The 24,073-nt window shown below is 44.8% G+C and overlaps 1 protein-coding gene across 2 annotated transcripts in view; it reads right to left on the reverse strand.

The window, feature by feature from the left end:
• LOC133951547 (rho GTPase-activating protein 42) overlaps positions 1-24,073 on the reverse strand; it is a gene marked incomplete in the record, with an annotated part of 66,751 nt that overhangs the window by 11,985 nt on the left and 30,693 nt on the right. For both annotated transcript variants that reach the window (XM_062385556.1, XM_062385555.1), the window contains 6 exon segments: positions 1-20; positions 388-517; positions 1,254-1,358; positions 2,621-2,731; positions 2,988-3,089; positions 10,130-10,201. In XM_062385556.1, coding sequence (XP_062241540.1) covers positions 1-20; positions 388-517; positions 1,254-1,358; positions 2,621-2,731; positions 2,988-3,089; positions 10,130-10,201 — 540 coding nt within the window.

The following is a 24,073-nucleotide window of genomic DNA, read 5'->3' on the forward strand; positions in this document are numbered from 1 at the left end:
CCACGTGCATCCCAGAGGACCTGCAACAGAAACACACAAAAACAAAATAAATTAAAAAAAGTCAGTATTTTCCTCTGAAACGCAGACTTCTGGAAGGACTTCTGAAAAATCTATTTGCAATAAAAGCGTGATAAACCAAGAGATGTTTATCAGTGCTGATAAAAATCTACCATTTGTGGTATCACCCCCCCCTCAGCCCCCCCTCCCCTTGCTGTGTTGAAAACACATCAAAGCGAATCCGAGAACAGGATGACTTATGAGTTGTGTGTCAGATGATCTCTTGTGTGGGAGGCCTGGGAGAACTCAAGGCATGTTTATGGTGATGGATGCATAACCGTGCACTTAGAAGTGAAGAGCGGGGGGGGAGGGGGGGGGGGATTAGCTCACGTTTCTCCTGGACGTACAGGAAGCCCTCCATCGCCCACTGGCCCAGGGGTTTGTAGTCCTGGTCCGCGGTCCTTATCCTCTTCATCAGCTTCTCCACTTCCTGCTTGGTGCTCACAAAGTTGTTTCGTGTCTGCGCGAACAAAAAAACAACAACGTGGGATTGTGTTACAGATGACATCTTTGTGTGCCGTGCGATTTCTCATCTTGGAAATGTCCTTATTTTGCCAGAGACGGCAAATAACTGTGGATTCACAAACAAGCGGCGAATGATTCATATGTGTGCAGCTGCATGAGGACACCTGAGAGAGAGACTAACACTCCGGGAAGCTCTTTGGAAAACACAAACACTGCATCTTCTCCAAACACATTACGTCCATATTGGAAAAGGATGATGCCAAATTAGGAAAGAGACTTTTGTTGTTGATGCTGCAAGAAATCGTCTTTCTTTGGATGCACGGGAGAGGAGGAGAGAGAGCGTCACCTTCCCCGGCTCCTAGTGGAGCTCCCTGCATCTGAGGGCCACGGAGAAAAGGGATATGGAGTGGAAAGGGTCAGGGCAGTGATGTTGATTTCTGGCCCCCGGGCTGCAGGAGGTGAGGTCATAGCGATAGAGGGAGGTGTGTGTGTGTGTGTGTGGGGGGGGGACATGTCAGCATCTGGGGTTTAACTCAAACGTCTGACACGGGGGCATTGAATGGGTAACTGCCTGCAACACAACACTTTGGAAAACACACATCCATTTGTGAGACCTCCTGCCTGTTGCACCGGGGCCCTGATAAGCTGCAGAATGTGATTACGTGGCTGGTTGCCTCTGCGCACAGCCCCCCCCCCCCCCCCCCCCCCCCCCCCGAGGTGCCGGGACTTACGTTCTGCAGGTTGAACTGGAGCTGCTGCTTGTAGGGCTCGAACTCGTGAGCCAGCTCGTATCCTTCGTGGTAGAACGTGAACAGACCCTGAAGAAAGGCCAGGAGCTGCAGAGGAACCACATGTGCGGGTGAGTCATGAAGAACACAGAGTTCAGATTGGAATTAGCTTTTCTTGAACACAAGAAACAACAATCACAGCTATAACCACACATGTGTCCATCATCTGTACCACTTTTCCTTTGAGGGAAGCTGGAGCCAATCCAGCTGACGTCTTAGCGAGTCGCTAACTATTCACTCAGGTTTACAATTACGCTAAATTTAGATTCTTCAATCAACCTCGACCTGCACGTGTGTGACTTTGGGAGGAAGCTCCACAGAGAGGGACCCCGGTGGATATTTATCACTTTGTAGCTCTCAAACACGGGGATTTTTAATTTTAGTTTTACTCTCATCTGCCAAAACCTGTAATTTGCTTTAACTGCGGAGCCGCCAATCACAGCTCACACACATTCACACTCTGAACAAGTCAAAACCCAATTAAAATTTAAATGAACCAAAATTGTACTTTGTAGAAAATACAATTAACACATCTGTTTAAATTTAAATTGTCAGTGCGGTATCACACACACCTGGCGGAGCGGCACCAAAAGGAGAGTTTCAGAGAGCTCCCTCTGCTGTGTGTCTGACGGATACTGATCTGATTCTCTGTAAATCACAGACACATCACTGACCGTCCTGGAATCAGGCAGCGACAGTGTTGTTGGAGGAATCAAAAGCTGATCCCATCTCTAGGATCTCACCGGATCCCAGAGCTGCTCCGAGCCGCTGATTTGATTCCTGGGAGGAGGCTTGGTATATCAAATGTTCAAGGATGAACCATCTTATCTGTGACCAGATTCATTCGTCATTTCCCCCCCCACTTACCTGGGCCCCGTAGATTTACATTTGTGGCCTGGGCTCGGGGGGGCGCTGCCAGTGGATTGTGAACAAATAAGAGTGTGTGTGTGTGTGTGTGTGGGGGGGGGGATTTGCTCCCATCTCATGTTCCCCGACATTTAACACCTGGAGAACGTAATGTTTCCTGGTGACTTCTCAGCTAATCACGTTAGAATCAATGGTTGTGCTGCACGGTGTGTGTCTGTGTGGGGGGGGGGGGCTTGATTTGCACATGTACTTTGTCGAGTTTTGTTTACCTGTGAGAGATGAACACTTGTGCACGTTTCATGAATTTAAAAATTTAAATAATCTGTATAATAGTATCAAAGTGGTTATCTTTTGAATGTATTCCACTTAAACTAAACTTTTCACTACATAATCTTTGATATGAATCCAACACCAACTGAGCAAAACGAGTGAAATCCTCTCACCGGCTCCACGAACTCAAACTTCTTCTTCTCCTGCACTTCCTGTATTTTGAAGACGTACTCGAGCGACGCGTCGTAGAAGAGTTGCCTCTCCTTGTCGATCTGTGCGTCGGCCTGGGAATGAACAAACAAACCGGGGTCAGCGCCACAACAAAGACAGGGGTCAAGCTGGGAGAGCAGCGAGTGGACGTGGGGTCAACGCTCGCACAACACCACCTGGACACCGTGTGTGTGCATGGAGAGGTAATGAGCAAAGAGGGGCAAACAAACACATAGATTTATTTTGAGGGCGACACCCAGCCAAGCACAAAACAGCATTTACTCAAAGACACGATGGGAATGAAAGAGGTTGTTGTTGTTGTGGATTTACCTCGTTCAGATACGCCTCCTTCTTCTTGGACGACAGGCCCAGGTGCCTCTCCAGGGTGGAATAGTATTTCTCCGTTTCCTTATCGAATTTCTTTTTCCCCTCCTAAAGAAAGGTGCATGAGACACGTGAAGGGATTAGACGCTTTACCAGAGAATGTGTCATGTCTCCTTAGTGTGTGTGTGTGTGGTTGGGTGTGTGCGTGGGTGTGTGGATGCTCTGGCTGCCACTAGGTGGAGGTCTAACTGCATTTTCACATGCCGCCAGCCACACGTCATTTAAAATTCATGTCAAGAGATTATTAGGAGCCATAAAAGTGGCATATGAGCGTGTAATGACGAGCAGACACCACCGGCATGGTCAACAAGGGCTGTGCATTATCGGGGGGGCTACTGAGAAATGCACACGCCATTGTTCTCACCCTGGCCCCAGCTGGGGGGGGTGGAGGTTCACGGCAAAACACCTCAACACTGTAAATCATCGATAGCATGATGCATTTGGCGCTGTCACAGACAGGACTGGCTGGATGCCGTTTGAATTCCCCCCCATCCCGCCCCCCCCCGTCGTTATGCACCACCTGCAAAGTCAAGTCATGCTCCGTAGGCACGACGGTCCCAGGACTCCCACAGGGCTCCGAGTGGGGAACGGGAAATGGGCTTTTCACGCCAGATGCCCATCTTTAAAGCATATGGACTGAGAGATTGAAAACTGTACTGCACCCCCAACCCCCATCCCCATCACCACCACCACCCACCACCCAAAAACCTGTGTGAACCACTTCACAGGCATTAATCAAACTCCCCCCAAGCAGAGAGGGCATCCAACTTCATCTCATCTGCAAGTCCGACCTCCAAACCGAGCGTTGCCCACTTCAGGTCCACCTCGCCCGGGCCAACATTCTTTAAAGCGGCTCGGACAGAGGCCCGCAAAAAAGTTTGGAGGCAGCTAAAACCAGATCTCGCTTGTTTGTTTTCATTTCCACGACCCTGAAATTTAGCAAGTCTAATCTCCTAGCATGCTACAGATATGACCTAGAACAGTGTTCCGCCTCAGCAGCCCCCCCCCCCTCCCCCCCACAGCATCAGAACTCACCGGAGGGATTCAGCACAAGACACCGTGTAACCCTCCTGCATAACTGTTACAAGTACAGCACAAGAAATCAATAGATAATTTGATGTAGTAGCATCTTATTTCCATCTTTCTTGTCATGTCTGGCCTGGGAAAGATCTCCTCGGGTGGAGGAGGAGGAGGAGGAGGAGGAGGAGGAGGAGGAGAAGGAGGAGGAGGAGGAGGAGGAGGGAAAATAAAATCAATTCCTCACTATTCATAAACAAAGAGAACATAAACAGGTGGATGGCAAAATAAACATGAGATTAAATGTTTGCGCAGACAGGAAATAAATTTCCCTCAAGGGCCGAGTAGTTTTTTTTTTTTTTATAACAAACAAAGGGGGGGGGGACTGTCAGCCACTGTGACGACTGTTGACGTGACATTATTTTGTGACCACGCACACAACTGAAGCGCAGGGGGAGACAAAAAGGAAAACCCGACAAACACACACACACAGACACACACTCGCTCACTGGGGATCAGATTAAATTAAGACCTTTAGGTGTAGCTGAGCCCGGCGGTCACAGCAGGAAGCTACCAGCACTGCTGTCCAGTGAGTGTGTGCCAGAAAACACACACTCACCCACACACAGACACACACAGACACACACTATATGTCTGCACTGACACTTTCACACTTACAGACAGTGTCTGTGGTGACTCAGAGCTGTGGTGGATCCGTGAGGCAGCAGCAGCCTGATGAAGTCACAAAGTGTCCTGCTTTTGTTCTGTCTCTGATCCAACCAGGACATGTAGAAACTGGTGCTAGTGTAATGACACCCCAGCAAAACACCAGGTGTTTGTTGGTGTGTGTGTGTGTGTGTCAAAGAACCCCCCCCCCCCCCCCTTCTCCCACGGCTGCCTTCAACCCTCTGGATATGTTAGTGCATTAAGAGTAATATGGAATAGGAGCTGTTTAACGAGCAGAGCAGGGCGCTGCAGTGAGAAGAGGCTTTGAAGACCCAACAGATGGAGAGAGATGTTCACGGTGCAGCAGCAGCAGCAGCAGCAGCAGCAGCAGCAGCCTGATGCACACGTGAGCCGGGAGTTTCTGATCAGCAGCAATCAGCCGGCCACGGGTGGACAAAAAACCCAAAGCACTTCCCGACACTCTGCGGTGCACAGAACACAGAACACACATGACCTCAGCACTCGGGAGATTTTCCTCGTCTGAACTCTTTGTTCGGAACCTCATGAATAAATCAGGCTGCAGAGAAGGAGACGGTTCTGATGCCCGTTCCTAACTGGAAAGGTCTGGCGTGGCTGTTACCGGTTCTCCGATTGCCAGCTGTGGTCCCGGGCGAGTTTACGGATTGGTAGCATAAAATAATTAAAAGGTGAGACCCGTGGGCAGAGTCGGAGCGTCAGGTGTTCTCTGTTTGTTTCTGGGAACAGGCACGAACATGACCGAGGGAATATTCCGGGCGCAGGCGGTACAACGCCGGTTCTGACACCGGTCCTAACGAGCCTCAGGGCCGTCATATCTGAGCCTCCTCTCCATGGCAACAGATGGAAGAGCCAAGGGAGGTTGTCGATTGTGTACGTGTGTGTGTGTGTGTGCGTGTGTGTGTGTGTGTGTGTAGAGTAAAGAACCCCAGATATCACACGGCACCACGCTACATTTCCTCACTCCTGTCCAACACCCTGGAATAATGCAAACATCAATGGCCAGCGAGGCGTCACATGCAGCACATTTCACCGCCTGTTCATTTTAAATGGATTCTGCCGAGCCGCGACATGATGGGGGGGGGGGGGGGGGGGGATGTGCGCCCGGTCTGAGCTCATTAGAGGCGTCTAATTGGAGCAGGGGTCCAGGATGGCGATTAAAGAGCAGTGGCCGGAGTTGTTTTGATGCACCGCCACAGATGAGCACCTCTGTCTTCCGGGGGTGGGGGGGGGGGGGAGAGAGAACAGTACGGTTCGCTTGGAGCATCAGATATTTTCCCTCCAAAGCCAAAAATGTCTCCCTCCTCGTACCTGAGACTCCACTTCCTGCGGAGACGTCACAGGCAGCGGGACGTCGAGCAATTAACAGAGAATAATTACAAACATCTGCTTCTGAGGAGCTGAAAAACAAACCACGCTGATTTTACATACGAACCATATGAAGTGTGTGAGTCTGAACGTTTATCTGCTCAATGAAAACGTTATCTATGATTATAAAATAAGGACAGAACAAAAGCTCCATTCACGGAGCTCACTCTGCTGGTAAACACCGACGCCTCCTGTGTATCTGATCTCACGTTAGGTCGGAGCCGAGAAAGGGAGAAAGCCGGCGTCTTCATAAGACCAATCTTCAAAAGCTTCTTTATTTTTTTACGGTGTGGAAAAGTCTTTTGACAGGCGCTGCATGAATATACGAATGCACTGTATCCTATGGGGAACCCGGAGGCTTCTCCCCGTCAAGATCAACTGAATGCTCGCTCTCACCCCCCCCCCCCCCCCCCCGCAGAGGTAGTGAGTGGGAAGAGGTAGCTTGAGTCACTGGGAGAATTATTTGTTTTAGGCTGTGTCATTGGTTAGTGGTGGGCACATTTAAGGAGCGTCCTCAGACTAATTACGTTCAAGGTAACAGGAAGAAAATTATCATTTGAAAAAGTTATTTCACGATTTCTTTTCCAGACACAAGGCAAAGAGTCTCTGGTCAGCGGAGTGTGAGTCTGAGCAGTTGTCTGCACGGAAGGTGGTGTTTTTACAATGCATTTCATTTGCGATCACTAAATGATTGTGTTTGTGCAGGCTGCACAGATCCCAGCCTGTCAGGACGTCGTGTCCACAGGCAGAAAAAGGCAAAGAGAGTTTCGGAGAGGGGATTGTAGTGCAGCAACAGCCTGTGACTTGTTCTCTCTTGTTACACCTTTGATATCAGTGTCAATTCTAATAGTTGCTGCAGCACAGCTCAGCTCCAAAGGATTAAGATTTCATTAGTTAGTTCAATTTTTAATCTTCCCCGCTGAGCAGTCTTGTGTTTTTCTGCTTCGTCAAACCCAAAGACGCTGAAGAATTACAGGAAAAGTTAATCACAGGGGAGCTGACGTGAAACATAAGCATGCAGCCTTTCAGCTCTGGAGAACTGTGTACACTGGGAGGAAACACTGGAAGATGAAACGCCATTATGTTAGTCCATCCTTCAAAAATGGTTCCGTGAAGTCATTGTGCGACTGCAGCACATATCACATGCTGTCTGATGTTTTAACTGTAAAATAACAAATGCAAATTTGAAAACAAGGAAAACAGCAGTAAAACGAAGTTATCAGTTGTGCAGATTATGTGAAAATATATAAGAACCTCCACAGCACGGTCACAGTAATACTTCCAGGTTCTTTATGATCTAACTGAGAATCTGCTGCCTTCAAACTTCTGCAGCATTCCAGTGGAGTTACTGGGCTCCGCAGTGGGCAGCTGTGGTGCAATGGTACATTCATAGTGTGAATATCTGTGGCAAATGAAAACTCCAAATATGTTGTCAAAAAATGAACAATGCTTTCATATTCAGCCGCACAACAAATATTTCAACGATCACTTTTGCACAAACCTGTAATTTGCATCTTGAAGTTGGTGCGTACTGACGCCCACTGACTCACCACAGCGTCCCAGCATTAATGAAATATAAAAACCTACTGTACATATTTGTATGGTTGAGAAGTTTGTGTGCAGAACCACAGCTGGCCAGAATATCCCCAGTACCTTTTTAATTGATCCCTTTACTCTGCACTGTCCTGTTTAGCATATTTGGGGATTTTTTTGCACGAATGCAAATGTCATCTCTGCCTCTGGAGAGCGTCACCAGCCAAAAGAAAATCATCTGATGTGTGTGCACTCTCTGTAGGATGAGGACGGCTCAAATTATCGGTGGCCATCTGACTCCCATCTGGGTCTGTTTGCACTAATTCTTCACACTCAGCTAGATGGGGGGGGGGGGGGGGGGGACCCCTACAGTGCCTCTAATGTTGAAGGCCCATGAAGGGAAGATAAGACTGTCACAATTTCAGAGAGCAGGAATGCCACCCACCAGCTAGACACCCCCTGGTGTTCACTTGAGAAAGTGTCCCTGGGGTTTGTTTAAATTTCAAGGCCTTAAAAACACACACACACAGACACACACACACACATGGATCAGTGTGGACCGAGCCCCAGGCAGTTTACCTCCGACGGTTCTCAGTTTGTGGAGAGGTGAGAAGAAGCGGACCCTTGGAACAGCAGGTCAACGTGAGGTCTGTGTTATCGGAGATCAGTGGATTCGTGAATTAGTGGATTCAAGTGAGTGAAATCAGACTGTGTAAATGAAACCAGGAGATATTTCAGTTCCTCTACACGTGAAACACACAAAGAAACGTGTCGCCTGACAATAATCTCTCTTCTCAATCCCTCCCTGGCATCGCTTCCACGACGTTGCATTTGTTGAACACTCTACAAGGTTTATTTTTTATTCCAAAACACGATTCAGCCTTGTGTGAAGCAGACTGTGCCTAATACGTCCTGTAGGGCTGCTCTCAGTCTGCTGGTGTGTTACGGCCGTGGAGAGTGTTGTGTTTGTGCCTCTGAAGCCGATACACTGGTACGTAACCTCGGTGGGATTACTGGCAGCGTGACCAAATAAGGCAAAGGGGCTCTCGCCGTCAGAGAGAGAGTCCGGCTGATGTCCTCACACACGAAGCCCGGCGACTAGAAGGGTCAGACAGCCTGCAGATCTGTTCTCAGAACAGTGGAAAGTTGCTCAGCCACTCTTTATCTCACTCTAGTTGGGTTAATGTTTGGCAGGGGGGGGGGGGATGGGCCGCGGGAGGAGAGAGCCATTAGGAGGGAAGTGGTCGGAGGAAATAAGAGGTAGTGGGAGTGACGGGGGTGGTGGCTTTTAAGAAACCATTTTCTAAACATAGAGAGGAGTCGGTGCAATAACACGGGGTGGGGAGGGGGGGGGGGGGTTGCTGGGGCTGGGGAGTGAGAGAAAGAGATGGCAGTGAAATGTGTGGTTTCATTATGACAGATGCACATGATGGTCGAGAGTCGAAGTGACAATGAAAAAGAAAAAGCAGAGTGATTGATTCTCGCTCCCGAGCGGCAGGAAGAGAAATAGTTCCTCCGCATCACATTCCTTTGGCTCGCGATGAAGCGCGGAGAAATAATATTTTCGCAGGGAGCCGCGGCCGTCAGGTCTTCTGAAACAAATCGAGATGGACCAGAGTTTTGGCTCCGAGGCTGGAGCGTCCCTCTCAAGGGCGGAGAGGGAAGATGCGTAAGAGATGATTCACAGGGTCCAGCGCGGAGTGTGCAGTGGACTCAGAGAACTCAGTGGGAGATCTGTGTGAAAAGGCCCGAGCTCCACCAGCGTCTGATCTCACCGAGGGAACGACCACAAACAAGCTGCTGTGTTTCCATGCCTTTGTGTTGGCCGGGCATGAAAGACTCGCTTGTAGATACAAAACCCACACTTTTTTTTTCTTTGCACTCAACTCCAGCTTCAACAGCGAAATCCACTGTGGAACCAGTATGCCCTCGAGCAAACACTCTGCTGCACCCCCGACTGATATCAATCCTCTGCCTCCGATAGGTTAGAGAGGAATGCAAGTCAGAGGGGGGCTGCAGTAATCTGATTACAAACACGGTGAATGCATGGTATCAGATAGTTTCACTTTCGGAGTAATCAGACTATAAATGCATTTTAAAGCCGTTTTGCCTTTTGCTTAGAAATACGTGAAATGTGATTTTTCAAAAAAGATTCTGAGTGTGAACACGCCGAATTTATCTCACCAAAAAAAAAAAAAAGCGGTATTAAAATAATATCTTTTAATATCATCGTTGCAAACACATCATTGTAAAATCCCCCCCATCAGTCTGAGTGAGCCACTTCTCCAATCAGTGTCACAATTTACTTTTAATTAATGATTTACATACAGTACGGAAGATGAAGAGAGGAGGAGGAGGGAGGAGGAGGAGAAGGAAGAAGAGGAGGAGGAGGAGAATGTGTGAGAGTGCGAGAACACGTGAAGTATCTGCTGTGCGACTGCTAATTGCGCGGGGAGGAGGTCCCGTACCTTCGCTGCGCCAATTTGCTCCTTCCGAAATTTTTCCAGCGGCGTAATCAAAACATCATCTGCATTCTGAATCTGAAAAGACAAATAAAGAAAGACAGTGTCACAGAGACTGAGGAGCTGGAGACATGATCGATGTCACCTTCTGAATTATTCAAAAACACCATCAGAGGGGGGGTAATATCACACAAAAAAACTTTAATCTTGTAATCTTTCACTCGTATTATAAAGCTCTTACTTTACAAATGTGCACACTGGGGGAACTTAGCAGTGAGAATTATCCCGTTCAAGTCAAATCAAGACGCACTGAGTCCAAATACAAGTGGAGGACGGAGCAATCACATCCGTTAATATCTCTTAAACCCGGTGACAGTGAACAATGCGTCACCGCCGCGAGGTTCTGAAATGAGCCCGGGCGGAGATAAGCCACCGAGCACTCCACAATGGTGCCGCTGGATAGAAGGGGAAATGAAGCCTCTTTATGAGAGCTGTGAAGCACCGGCGATGTCAGACCTCCGAAGAAATATGACAAGGCGCGGCCGATGAGGAAGCTTCACAGCCGCCGCCTGCCATGCATTTAGATTCTGCAGGTTCTGCACGTGCTGGTGACCTCGCCTGCGATCGAGACCAGAGTGAAAGGTCCCTGCTGCCAGAGGCTCTACACCCCCCACACCCCCTCCCCTCCCCCCTCGCAGACAGAAACAGATATAGGTGAGATATATTGCACCAATTACAGTCGACCACCCCCCCCCCCCCCCCCCCCGGATCCTCGCAGGTGAGCTGTTTCCGAGAGGTGCCATTAAGGTGCTGTTGAATTTCCTGCGGATGGGTTTCCATTGAGGCGAGATCAGATGACATCAGACGGGTGGGGGGGGTGGGGGGGGTCACAAGCGACAGGGCTCTTAAGGTTGATTTAAGGTGTTTTCCCGTGTGGTGAGTGTATGTGATAAACCAGAGGCTGTGCTCCATAATACGGATATGATACCAGCTCTAATTTAGAGATGTCGGCTCAGATGGACTATCAGCTCCCCAGCTACACACACACACACAGGTAAGCGCACACACACAGACACACACACACAAACCTCGGGAGTTTTTGTTTTGAACCATTAATCAAGGCACATTTTCATTGTCCCAAAATAATCCTGACGGCTTCATCAACCAAGCTGAACGAGCGACTTCAGAGGGGGGAGCTTCCATCTCTGCCATCTTTCCTTTAACAGGCAGCTAGAAGTGGGATGTTGTGAGATTGTGTTGTCGATGTGTAGCTTTGTTTTTTGTATAACGTACTTTTATTACGACGTGATATCTGCGGGTGAAACTGTAACCTTGTTCAGATGCTGTTTATCTTAAGCCGTGTCTGAAGATGGACGAGGTGACAGCTCCCCAAATGGGAAACTAAATCATCTGGATCGCCCCCTGGTGGCTGACTTCTCTCTCTCATTCAAGATCAAGGCCTCAGTCTTTTTTGATATGTAGGTGTTGGTTATTACTGTAGGTTTGGTTTTAATTGGTTATTTGATGCGATGAAAACCTTGACAATCACTACTGCTAAGGCTCTGGCCCCAAATAACATCGAAGGCACAAGATGGCGGCGCTTGTGTCTGGGATATTTTGGCTTCATTTTTGTAAAACTGGAGGAAGCGGAGAAACAGCGTCCATTTTAATGTACAGTCAATGGTCGTAGTACTGTTTTACAATTCTAAATATTACAATTATTAGTCTACAATTACTGTTCTATACATAGTATTTCCTTAATACAACAAAACCTGAGTTAAAGCAAAGGTAAACAATGGGCTTTAATAATTTCAACATCCTTGATAACTATATTAAGAACTAAATAATCATTGGGTTTCATGAGAGAATGATCAATAATAAACAATTAATTACCACGTAGACGGTCGACCTTCAATGACACAATTCTTAAAATATGATTTTGGATCTGGTCATGTGCTGCAAAATGATTTTTCAATGTCAAGAAAGAGCAAATAAGATATTTTGAAAGACGACAATATTTGCGATGATAATAAGTTATGTGTAAACAGACTTAGACACAACACCACAGACAAAATTAATTCATGCAGAAATCAAATCCACATTCAACATAAGCACACATTTAAAAACCTGTATTACACGCTGAGACTAGAAGGGATTTAAAAAGCAATAAAACAAAAAAACTACTTCTGTGAGATAAACCAACACAATCTAGTTTTAAGGGACAATCCATTAGGAGAGCAGAGGACATCTGATGGTCATCAAATCTCACTGCTACAATCCTGCAGTCATATCGAAGTCATCGCCTTATCCACTGTGTCAACAGCGAGACTCATACCACTCTGTCAGCGTGATAATGTAATTTCCTCCGTCTTATCTCCTCATGCTTTCAGTCTAATTGAGTCGGCAGTATTACCAGGCTTTAGATTTAGCTTGCCATTAAATATCAGGAAAAGAAAAAGCACAACTAATTGACAGTATCATACGTAGAAGCTTTTTGAAACGATGGTCTCATATTTAGGTTTGAATAAACTTGTGTTTCTATAGGCGTCAACATTGAGATGTTGTGCGACCAAAGTCAGACTTGAATTTACACCTTGACAAAGAAATGAGAACAACTACATTCACGCACAATAAGCGCACATTAAATCCATTATCAGAATTTAATTTCCAATAAGCTGATTCAGATATTTACAATTTGCAAAAGGGGGCCAACTTATTTAAAGACTCGATGGATTACTTTCAAACTGGCGTCGTGCCGAATGCCCTCAGCAACAGCCTCTCTCAACAGGATTAAATCCATATGAGCGAGCACAGTGTGATGCTTGAAAGGATGCAATGGCGCTAAGCAATTTCATTACTGGATAGGGGGGAGGAATGTCAATGTGCTTGTATTTCCTCCTGCCCCTGCCTTCTCGCTCGGCCAAATATCAGGCGGATCAAAAGTGAAGCTCTGAGGTTAATTTGCGGAGACAGATCAGAATGCCACCAAGACCGGGGCCAAATTGAGTAGTGCAAAGTTTACCAACAGAAATTTCCCTTTGACACCTGTCAAGAAAGATACAGAGGATTTGTTTAAAATGTGAAATTATCCAGAAACGCAACTAGTCCATTTTCTCCCTTATTCACTCATCTCAGCCATTAAAATGTACCCTGAAGGAGCTGACAACCTTTTCCGCAATTTCTTCCACAATTAGGATGCATACATGAGCATAAATCCCTCAGACCCCTATGGATAACCTCCCCCCAGCAGGGCTATTGAGGCCTGCTGTAGTGTGCAGGACTAGTCAGGAAAGTTTCGAGGATATTACAGGGGAAAATATATTAGCATGCTGATTGAGGATGGTTCTTCCATTCATCTAGTCTAATTCTATTAATTTATCCATCAATTGTAAAATATTTTTACAGACGATACCAATTGTTTGGCCAACTATTCATATCTCTGGCATTGCATTACTGTTTTTTTCTACAGAGCAATGCCACACAATCTCATGTGTGGAGACATTTCAATGTCAATGTAGAACGAAAGGCTGTGTACATTTGCAAATACTGTGCGAAGACCTATGTTAAGAATGACACAAGATGTGGAAGCATATAGTCAAGTGCCCAAAGTTCCCTCAGGGCTCAAATCAGCCTATGACAAAACAAAATGTTTATATTTATGTCTTTATATGACAAGGTAAATACAGTTAGTATAAATTACCCACAACGTTTCCAGTTTATTCCCGTATATTCCAGTTTATTCCCGTACATTCCTGTGGAAAGTTTCCAACTTTGAATATTCCCGGAATTTTGCAACCCTACTTATTAGTATGGATCATTAGGTGTTATCACCCTGTTGGACAAAACCATGAAGTCTATCCTGCAGGTTTTACACAGCGTCGTGTCGCAGATCTATCGGAAGAGCATAAAGGTTGTTAATGTCATTCACTCCTGGGAAACGGTTTGTGTGTGTGTGTGTGTGTGAGTGTGTACTTATTTTCAAAGCACAGCATTTGCTTGTAGGTGACAATCATCGGAGCGTTTAACGGTGAATTGCTGACTCACTGGCTGCAGTATTTGGTAGTAAATAACCTTTATGGGATTTTTGCCCGCTCTGCTTTGACATCGTCTTCACAATGAAGAGCCGACTTAATGCACCTGAGGTCCTGCTTCTCCGCTGCAAATCAACTCAAGTACTTTCTATATGAATACACACAAACGTATAAACACACACCGGTGCTGCCGTGGTCTGCCGGTTGAAGCGGGGTCCATAAAAGCGCGGTCGTTCACTGCGCCGCACCATTATTCAAGTGAAAAATCATATATTTTCTTTTTTTTGCTTGTTGTTAAAGCAACTTCACGTCTACACACACAGAATATCCTGGTAAACTCGGCTCCGGGCTCAGAAGAAAGTTCTGAAGAAGAAATATAAAAAGGTAACAAGGCTTTGAAGGGTCGGCCTCGGTTTGCCAGTTAAAATCTGCCAACCATGACAACCCAGCAGCAGCAGCCTCTGACAAGACAAAGGTGGAGAAATCCCCTGAGATAACCAAGATCTGACCTAATACAGCCGTTTGGCCAGAACTGATTTGTTTTAGAGTTTGTTGTTAGTTTGTAGAAACATTATGTGATTCCAGCAATAAGGATTCAAATAATAGAAAACAAGATTTAGCCTCAGAGAGAAATATAGTTATATGTCAGACATTTAACTTTTGTTTATTTCCAATGATCATCATGGTTTTATAATTATATTAAAATTGTTAAAACGACAAATAACTCTTAAATAGAACACTCTTGTGTTGACATTTTTTTTTTTTTTTTTGGCAGAATAGTAATAATGAAATGTTGTCAGCGAAAGGGGGAGGACCTTCAGCCAAGGGTCAGGCTGGAATCGAACCTGTGGCTGCAGCAAGAGGAGTGAAGCCTCCGTATGTCGGGCTCCACCCACTTTTCATTTTATTCACATAACATAATAATATTTCACCGCTGCTCATCTAAGAAATGCAAAGCACCAAGAATCACAACTCAACTAGAAATCTAAATATTAGTGCTGTAATTAAGGAAAACACTGATATTACAAAGTAGGACGGTTTGGTTAATCCCTGATCTAGTACAAACAACTGAGTGTCACCTTCCTCCAGAGTTTCACCGGCCGTCAGGGAGAACTGCGACAAATCCACCGCATTGGTGTGTGTGTGTGGGGGGGGGGGGGAGAAATCAATAAAAGTTTTTAATGTCCCTGCGAAAAAAAATGCCGGCCCTGTGGCAGCGCGAATTTCACAGTGAAAACAAGGTTTATAGAAAACTAATCTAAACACAGATGGTGTCATTATTCGTCAGGCGTTACAGCCGTGCAGTCGCCATTACGTCACAACCACAAATCTCTTCTCACCTTGAGAGCCTTCCTGGATGTCATTACATTTCCCTCGTCCCAGTTCAGTGTCGTGTGTGTGAATGATCGACCGAAGCCTTTGAGATTGAAGCGCAGCTGATCTGAATGTTCAATCGTGTCAATTTATTACGTGTAAAAGTGCGAGTGTGCGAAGTTGACATGTGTAGTCGAGGACTGTCAATAAGTGGTGCAGCTCAGGAATGGGAAGCGTGTGTGTGTGTGTGTGTGTGTGTGTGTGTGTGTGTTTGTATTCCTCACGTCTAAAGGAGCCTGAGTGCCAGACATCTGCACCTCTTTGTCTTCGACCGTATCGCGGCTAATGATCGCCAGCAGCATCAGATAAAATGATCAGCGACACTCGGCACCAATAACCACAATGAAACCAAAAGGAATTAGTCAGACTCATTAAAGTAGGTGTAAGCAAGCCCCCCCCCCACAACCTAATTAATGTGCTAAAAGCATACTTTTTTTTTTGCCCTGATCATTATTACAGAGTAAAATGTCCCAATTCATGCTGATGGTGCGATTTGACCTCTATTAAAAAGCTGTAGTTGTGTTGTTTCAGTCGCTTCTCACTGCAGATTGTTGTTTGTGTTGATCTTTGTGTGTGTGTGTGTGTGTGTGTGTGTGTGTGTGTGTGTGTAAATCTTTATCTGCTGCAGCACCGGCATCGGCAGCAGCAGAAACCGGAGAATTGTCGTCCTCCCCCAACTTTTGTGAGTTCTGAAATATAAAATAAATCGAAACTTCTGCAGACACAGTTGTGCGACGCTGTGCGAGAACAAGTGACACATCTGCCCGGCACATTTCATCAGAGGGTGAAGCTGCCGAGCGAGGAGGTGAAGCCGTCGCTGGTTCGTGGCTTCCATTTGGAGTTTTCTGTTATTTAAGCACAATTTGGTTTCCTGTGATTTATTGTTATGCATGTTGATATCAGAGTGTGGGAGCTGCAAGGAGAGCAGAGGAATATTTCCCTCATCCTTGTGCATTAAAACACTTTTTTTATTTGGTATTCACAGACTCAAAAATTGTTTTTCCACAAAGGAATTAGAGAAAATTCATATTTCTGTGTCTGTCGAGGGATCGCAGCTAAAAATAAACATGAGACATCAAGAGAGCTATTCCCCCCGACACCCCCCACAGAAAGATCCGATCCGGAAGTCGTAACATTTCCCTCAGTACGATGCATTATCATTTCATATCATTTCACATGACAATAGATTACGTAAAGTAGAAGTAGACAGGAATTCACAGACACTCCAGTCGTCTTTACATCCCAAAATATTCATGTGTTATACAAAATTAGTCTGTTGCTTGTAAGTGAAGAGTTCTGAGTCGACCAGATTGAGGGTTTCGTTTTCTAAACTTTTTCTAAACTATTTATATTTTTATAAAATATAAAAAGGAACCACTCCTGTGCCCGATTAAAATAATTGTTAAAACCCCACGGTTTACTGGTTTTCTCTAAAAGGCGCCAGGAAGATTGATGATCTGCTTACATTTCACAGATTGGGTTATAAAAACAGCAAATAGGTGGTTCAGACATCAATTTGGTGATGTCTGAACTTATTCTTATTCATATCGTTTAGTAGGGAAACTCCTGTTATTCTGAACATATAAGAATAATGCACCAAATTTGTGCTCAGCAGGGGAGAAATGGCCCCAGCATGATACCTGTGTGTCAAAACAGGAAACTTCTACCTTCTCTGCACCGGCTCTCAACTTCAGCCCCAGTGCACTGAAATGAAACATTTACAACAGGAACCAAAACTGGTGCCATAAAAAAAAAGTTAAATTGGATCCTAAGAGATGAAGCTGTGATTGAGTTAGTGAAGCTGGCAGGTGGAGTTTACCAAGGACCCTGAGCGAGCGAGATAATTTGTCTGCTTATAGATTATTATGAGTCGTATATCATGTATTAATTAAACGATAGCCCGCTGAACCCTCGGCTTGATATATCAGATCATAAACACTCTGTATTTTGAGGAGGTATTTCAGCTCCGTGGGGATTGGTCACGTCAGCAAACTGTCTACATGTTCTTCTTTGCGACTCACAGCTTTCTGCAGACTGACGGTTGTGATCAGAGGAAATCTGTGACCTCGCTTTTCAGGATGTGACATGTAACAGAAGACACGAGATCAGCGAGAAGCAGAAGGATCACATCCCACTTTAAAACACCGACATTCAAACTTAAAAAAACTTGTTTGAAACATAAAGTCAACATGGCTCATATTATTTAAATGACGACTTAGGAGAGAAGGTACTTTGTGCTTTGTCTGAGGTACTTGTACTTTATGAAGGAATCTCAGGGCTCGTACATACCCTGCACATTGGTGTAGGGAAGATGCTAAATGTTTTATTGCTATTTCATATGATGTCAAATGATTGGTTTATCTAACTAAGCTATTAAATGAATGCATTACGATACCATATGGTCTGGTTTTATATAGGCTCACACTTTCCCCCTAACACCGTGCTTCACTTTCACGATGTGTTTTCACAATTTGAGTTTTCAGTATCTTGCCCAGGAACATGTGGATTAGAGGAGCCGGGTATCAAACCTGTGACCCTCCTGGTTCGTGGACTATCAGCTCCACCTCCTGAGCCACAGCCGAAAAGATACCTCAAAAAATGCATTTATGAACCATGGTGACATGGTTTTCTTCAGGATAATCTCTCAATCCATAGAAGCTTTGGGTTTTTCTCTCTAGCTCTATTATATCGCAACACATTCTCGTTGACCTCAACCTTGACCTTTGACCCCTCCGCTTAATCATCTGTTGATTCCCTCCCGAGTAACACTTCCCTCCAAGTTTGGTGAAAATGCGTCCTCGCGTCGTTGAGTTACTTCGTCCACACACAGAGGGCTCGGGGTGAAAACAATGAAAAACATCTGTTCTTCTCATATTACTCACGGTTACATTTATTTATGTCCTGCTGGACCGAAAAGTCCACGGGAGCCAGGACTTCCTGGAACCAAAATACTGCCGTTATCAAATCATCAATTCTATTTACGGGTTTTTACGTGGATGTGTTAAAAGAAACAAGAATCTCTGCTGAGCTTTAACATCGCGTTGTATCGATGATTGAGGTGAATAATGATATACACAGTGACATCCTGGCTCCCGCTGAGGTTCACTCTATCTGCTGGGGGTGTGGGAGTGTGTGTGTGGGAGTGTGGGAGTGTGTGTGTGTGTGTGTGTGTGTGTACGGGGGGGGGGGGGGGAGTCTGGGAAGCACAAAGGTTTGATACTGTTCCCCCCACATACTTTGCAGACTTTCATTAAACAAGCCACCGTCAATGCTGCTCAGAACAATGGCTGCCTTCATTTCACAGTGTTGTCCCAGGGTCAACGGGACATTCCTCAGTTCACAGGCTGTGAAGGTATCCACAGTGTGAAGCTACTGTACTGTTAAATCCCCGCACACACACACACACACACACACAAACACATTTCTCACCATTAGGTTTCACTTGTGTGGCGCAGATAAACGATGTGTAAGTGTTTGTGTTTAAAAGCTTTTTGAATGAGTGTAAACCAGAGGAGAAAACTCTCCACGTGGGAAATAAAAGCAACGCGACGCCACAAATCAGCTCCTGAGGGACCGTGAGTGTGTTTTCTGTTGTTCATCTCACATAGAAGAGCCGGGAAACGGAAATTACAACAAGCTTTTTTTTTGCTCTTATTAGTGAGAGGGAAATAATGATGCTGCTGCTGCGGCTTTAAGATTTGAGAGATGGCGCCAAAAGACGAACAGGTTTCAGGAGTTTGTTTTTCTAATTCAAAACTAGAGATGGTCAGATACCAGCGTCTGAAATGGCGAGTATGCAAATCTGTGTACCGATATCCCGCCTTTAAAGTTTATTGCTTGACCCAAATAAAACTGCAATTAAAATTTTATTTCTAATGGTGTAGTATTTGCCATTTAGCAATAGACCTAATCCTTACCATTCTATTACCGTGAAAGATACAGTGAAAGGTATAGTTTTATTATTATTTATCCTCTGAATTATTTAAATTTGAAGTTGCTGTTTTATACCTTTACTGTCGTGGTTGAAACAAAGGTCTTTTATATTATTTTATAACTGTGACTGCACTTTAACAGCTATTTAAAGGAAGTAGCTGTTGCCTTTCACTCCATTTATTTATTTGTGTACTCTTTCAGTTAAGATTGTCAAACAGGATAATATAAGATGTTCTATGGCATTTATTATCTGTATGTATTTGTATTTTAAATGGTTAAACATAGGGCCAGGCCATATAACAAAGATAACAACCATCACTTCCATACAGGGTTAGTAGTATAAAGCTTTTAAAATATCTTTCTTTTAATGCTCTGGTAGCCGATCGGTACTAGTTATCGGATAATATGCATCGTCCAGGTACAGGAATCAGGAGAGAGAACATAAAAATGGTATCGGTGGGTCTTGTCCTTCATACCTGAGCCCAGTCTGATTCAGTGTATTTACCAGCCTGAGCACTATGTGCCCCCCCCCCCCTCACCTGTCCAGAGCACAGGTCTGTCTGTGCCTGTGCAGATTTGGCATCTCGCCCTCCGGCACTGGAAAGTGGACGCTTCAATTCAATTCCAGAGGAGAATAGAAAGTGTCACCTGCGTGATCCAGGAGAGGTGGAACTAAAACGAAATGCACTGTTCTGTTCTATTCTCCATTATACCATACACGTTTATATATATAGACCTTTTAATAAAATGTCTCCAGAATGGGCTGATTTGTTTTCTGTGTCTGATGAATGAACACGTGTGGAGATATTTTCAGACATTGTTACGGCTCTTTGGACGTCACAGCTATGAAACATGACTTTTAGGATATTGAGGCAGGGACTGTACGTTTAACACATCAATCATAAAACACCATCATGCCCTGATAGTTAGCATCTGCAGGATGTATGAAGGTGTTTTACAGGGCCGGGGCATACGGCCAAAATATTAGGGGTATTTTCTATTAATATAAAATTGTATTTGTTACATTTATATTGTCTTATAAGTGCAAGGCCAGTTATCATTTTCAGATATGTAATATATTACTCTCATATCCTGGTTAAACATCATTCACATACATCAAGTCTCATCATTTAAAATATGCATATAACCTGACACCATACATGGGAAACCTGACCATTGTCATTAAGGATTTAATAATACAAAACTTCTTTATTAAGTTTTCACGAGTCCAATTAGGTTTTATATTATTTCAGTTAAAAACTGATCGGCCTCAACGTTAACAGCATTAACTAGTTTTGAAGTTGTGGCTCATGCTGAGTAATTTCTTTTTTTAATTAGTCGAGCCATGAAATAAATTAATCCGCAAAAAAATTAGTTATCACATTGCCAATGATTAACAATTAACTCTGAACATGGGTCACAGATATACACTGATCTGCCAAAATCAATTACTGACTTTAGTTTCATTTTCAACATAACGGTTCGTTAAAGTAAATTTCATTTAAAATACAATTTCCACTCTTCTACTGAGTGAGCTGGAATATTAAAAATGCAGGATTTTTCCCCTCTTTCACTGAAAAAAACCCAACAACAACAACAACAACAGGAAAACACAATCTTTTTTACACGGCAGCCATAAAAGGCTCGCTCCCCCGGGGATATGATCAACGCTCCGAAAGCCACAACATCAGGGCACTGCCCTTCCACTCCTAAATGTCATCCATGCTTAGCAGCGCTGAACCTTCTCAAACCATGCAGAACTCCGACCACTTTCCCTTCTCTTTATGCGGTTGAAGGGTTATCAGCAGGGGAATCACAGCAGAAATCGTTTTTTTGCGTTCTTAAAAATATGGAATCAGGGGGAAGTCTTCACGTGGAATCACACACTCGGTCAGTTTGTAAGCCCATCACAAAGTGGACAGGTGAAAAAAGAAACGATATCAGGCCTGGCAACCTGCCGAGCCAACAAACAATGAAGCTCTTCATCCTTGACAAGGCCCTGGCAGGAATTGGGCCACAGCTAAGAGACACCCCAGAAACATACAGTAGACGCTGGTTAACATTCTGGGGCTGGATTCGTGGCGTTTCGGGTTTCCTCGCCCGTCTGCTTTGAAAACGTCTGAGTCTCACTCACTCCCATCAGTCGGTGTCCTTCTATTTTTAGTTTCACAGATTCAGTCCAGATGTGAAAAGGAGTAAGGGCGCAGAGGGAGAGGGGGGGAGGGATGGGAGAATCTGGGCTTTATTTTCAGGAGCTGCTGCCGATGAAGAGTTTACATTCACTCGATGTAAACCAGAGTAGATTTCTCCCCTCGGTCCCCCCTTCATTCATTTACGGAGCATGTGTTCGTTTGAAATGCGCTAATTGAGTTTGTGCAAACCAACTGCTTTCAAATTACACAAAGGCCGGAATGGAACCCGTCTGGTCATCGGCACTTTCCTGCCTTTTCTCAGTCAGCCAGCCAGATGCTTTGACAGCCAGGATCTGCAAACAACGTGCTCTTCCCCATGTGTCAGATAGCAAAGGGTTTAATCTAAATACGTAAAGCAAATAAAGCCTTTCGTAACAATGTTTGAGCCACCGACAGACAGCTGGAAATCCATTTGGCACCTCTCTCCCCGGAGATCACACATAACTCATCTCTGTATTGGAGCCTGAGCTGTCATTCCTGACCTGATATCTTTGTAGCTCAAAAAGAGAAACACAATAAGCTGCTTGGAGCTGGAATAATGTATTGGTCTGATAGATCTGTCACAAACCAGCATAGGACATAGGTAACTAGCTGCACTCAGAGCTGATAGCTCCACCAAGGGCCCCAGCAGTCCCCCTCATGAAACCACATTTCAATCTGAAAGATCCACAAATATGTATTTAGACCTTCAAATTGCATCATCTCATAGAGATCAGTCCCATAAATCTGTTTGTTGTTTTTCATCAACATCCATGGATTGTCTTGCAATGCCAGAGGTCTGCTCCTTTGTCTGAATCCGAGCATAGATTTAAAGGTGTCCCGAGTCCCATCCTATCACCATGACAGATGTATAATCCTGCATCCATCAACCAACCAGCCGACCGAGCAACTAACCGACCGACCGGAGTGAAAACCAGTGTTCCCATTACACAGTAACTTGCAGGGGATCGACACTACTACATGTCATCAACACCTGCACATGGACGTGTTTGGCTGCCCGATCATTGGCAGGATATTGTGAATAACATTATGTCTGTGTGCCGCTCCTCTCTCTCTCTCTCTCTCTCTCTCTCTCTCTCTCTGGCTGTCCTGTCACTTTAAAAGTCAAAAAAATTAAATAAAACCATTGTCTCCGGACGATTTACAGTTCAAATACAGCGGCTGCGGCCACTCAGTGAAGAAAATGTAATGATCAAACATTTGATGCAAAGGCCAAGTATGAATGTCCACAGCAGGAATGAGATAGCATAGTGTTAATTAGTGGACATATATGTTTGATAGTCATATTTCAATGAGAGAAAATCTCATTTTTTATTAATATAACTATGTATTTCATTATCTTCATTGAACAGGAAGCTCCTCTTATCTCCACCATTATTCAAACTAATAAAAATCAAGGCTTCACTGAAGAACAACGTTTCCTTCAATAAAATGTCAAACACAACCGTGCGTTGTGTCTTTGTTGTGTCTCCGCTCTCTCTGCTGTGACTTAGCTGAGCCTGACTGCATCTTCATGAAATCCGATGAACTCACTGGACGTGTTCACGGCTCACCGCTGCTCGCACGCAGGCCATGAAAGGAAACATTATCTTCAAATCCCTGCTCTCTGTTCTTTTATCCCCTCGCAGAGTCCAAACCATTAGCTTGTTGCCACCAACACCGGTGAATTATTCAACAGCTGCAGTGATATACTGTATCTGGCAGCATCACACAGTCTTCACGCTTTTGACAGAGGTTAGAAGCTGCAACACTGATTTAATGAGTGCCAGAAAAGAATACTCTCACAATAAATTTAGCACTTAAAGAACCGCTGGGCTTCTTTACCCTTTGTTTTCATTCTACAAACAGAACAACAGGCTTTAAACGATAAATCTCACATCATTAAATTCAACGTATGTTTTTTTTACAGTACGAGAACCTCCTGAATTGAAAGCGGCTGCAGCTTTTCACCTCGATCCTTCACGATGGACTCATTACATCTTGTGTATCTAGAGAAACTGTTGCACAACACCTGACACCACTCGATCAGGCTTGACAAACATTATTTGCAGTTCTTCTACAGCTAGAAAATTACTGGCTGAGCAGACTGGAGTTGGAAAGGTTACTGCTGAGTGGGAAACACTCAGTGCAAGTATTTGTAATTGAGCCGCATACATCTGCATTTGCAAATAAAGCTCAATAGGAACATGTATAATACAGATAGAATGTGAGCTTAGTAAACCCTCTGGGAGCCATATGAAGCCCGGACTTCCAATATATTACATACTAGGAGTTACTACATGGCTTCATGCTCATTAAATTCCCAGCAACAGGAGGCTATTATAGCTTTTCCAAACGTGTTCACTGAGGTTATTCCCATTACAGTTAATACGTATGTGGTGATAAATTCCAAAATAACCGCAGCAGGCCTGAGAAACAGA

Source organism: Platichthys flesus, chromosome 4 (assembly GCF_949316205.1).
Source record: "Platichthys flesus chromosome 4, fPlaFle2.1, whole genome shotgun sequence".
NCBI lineage: Eukaryota > Metazoa > Chordata > Actinopteri > Pleuronectiformes > Pleuronectidae > Platichthys > Platichthys flesus.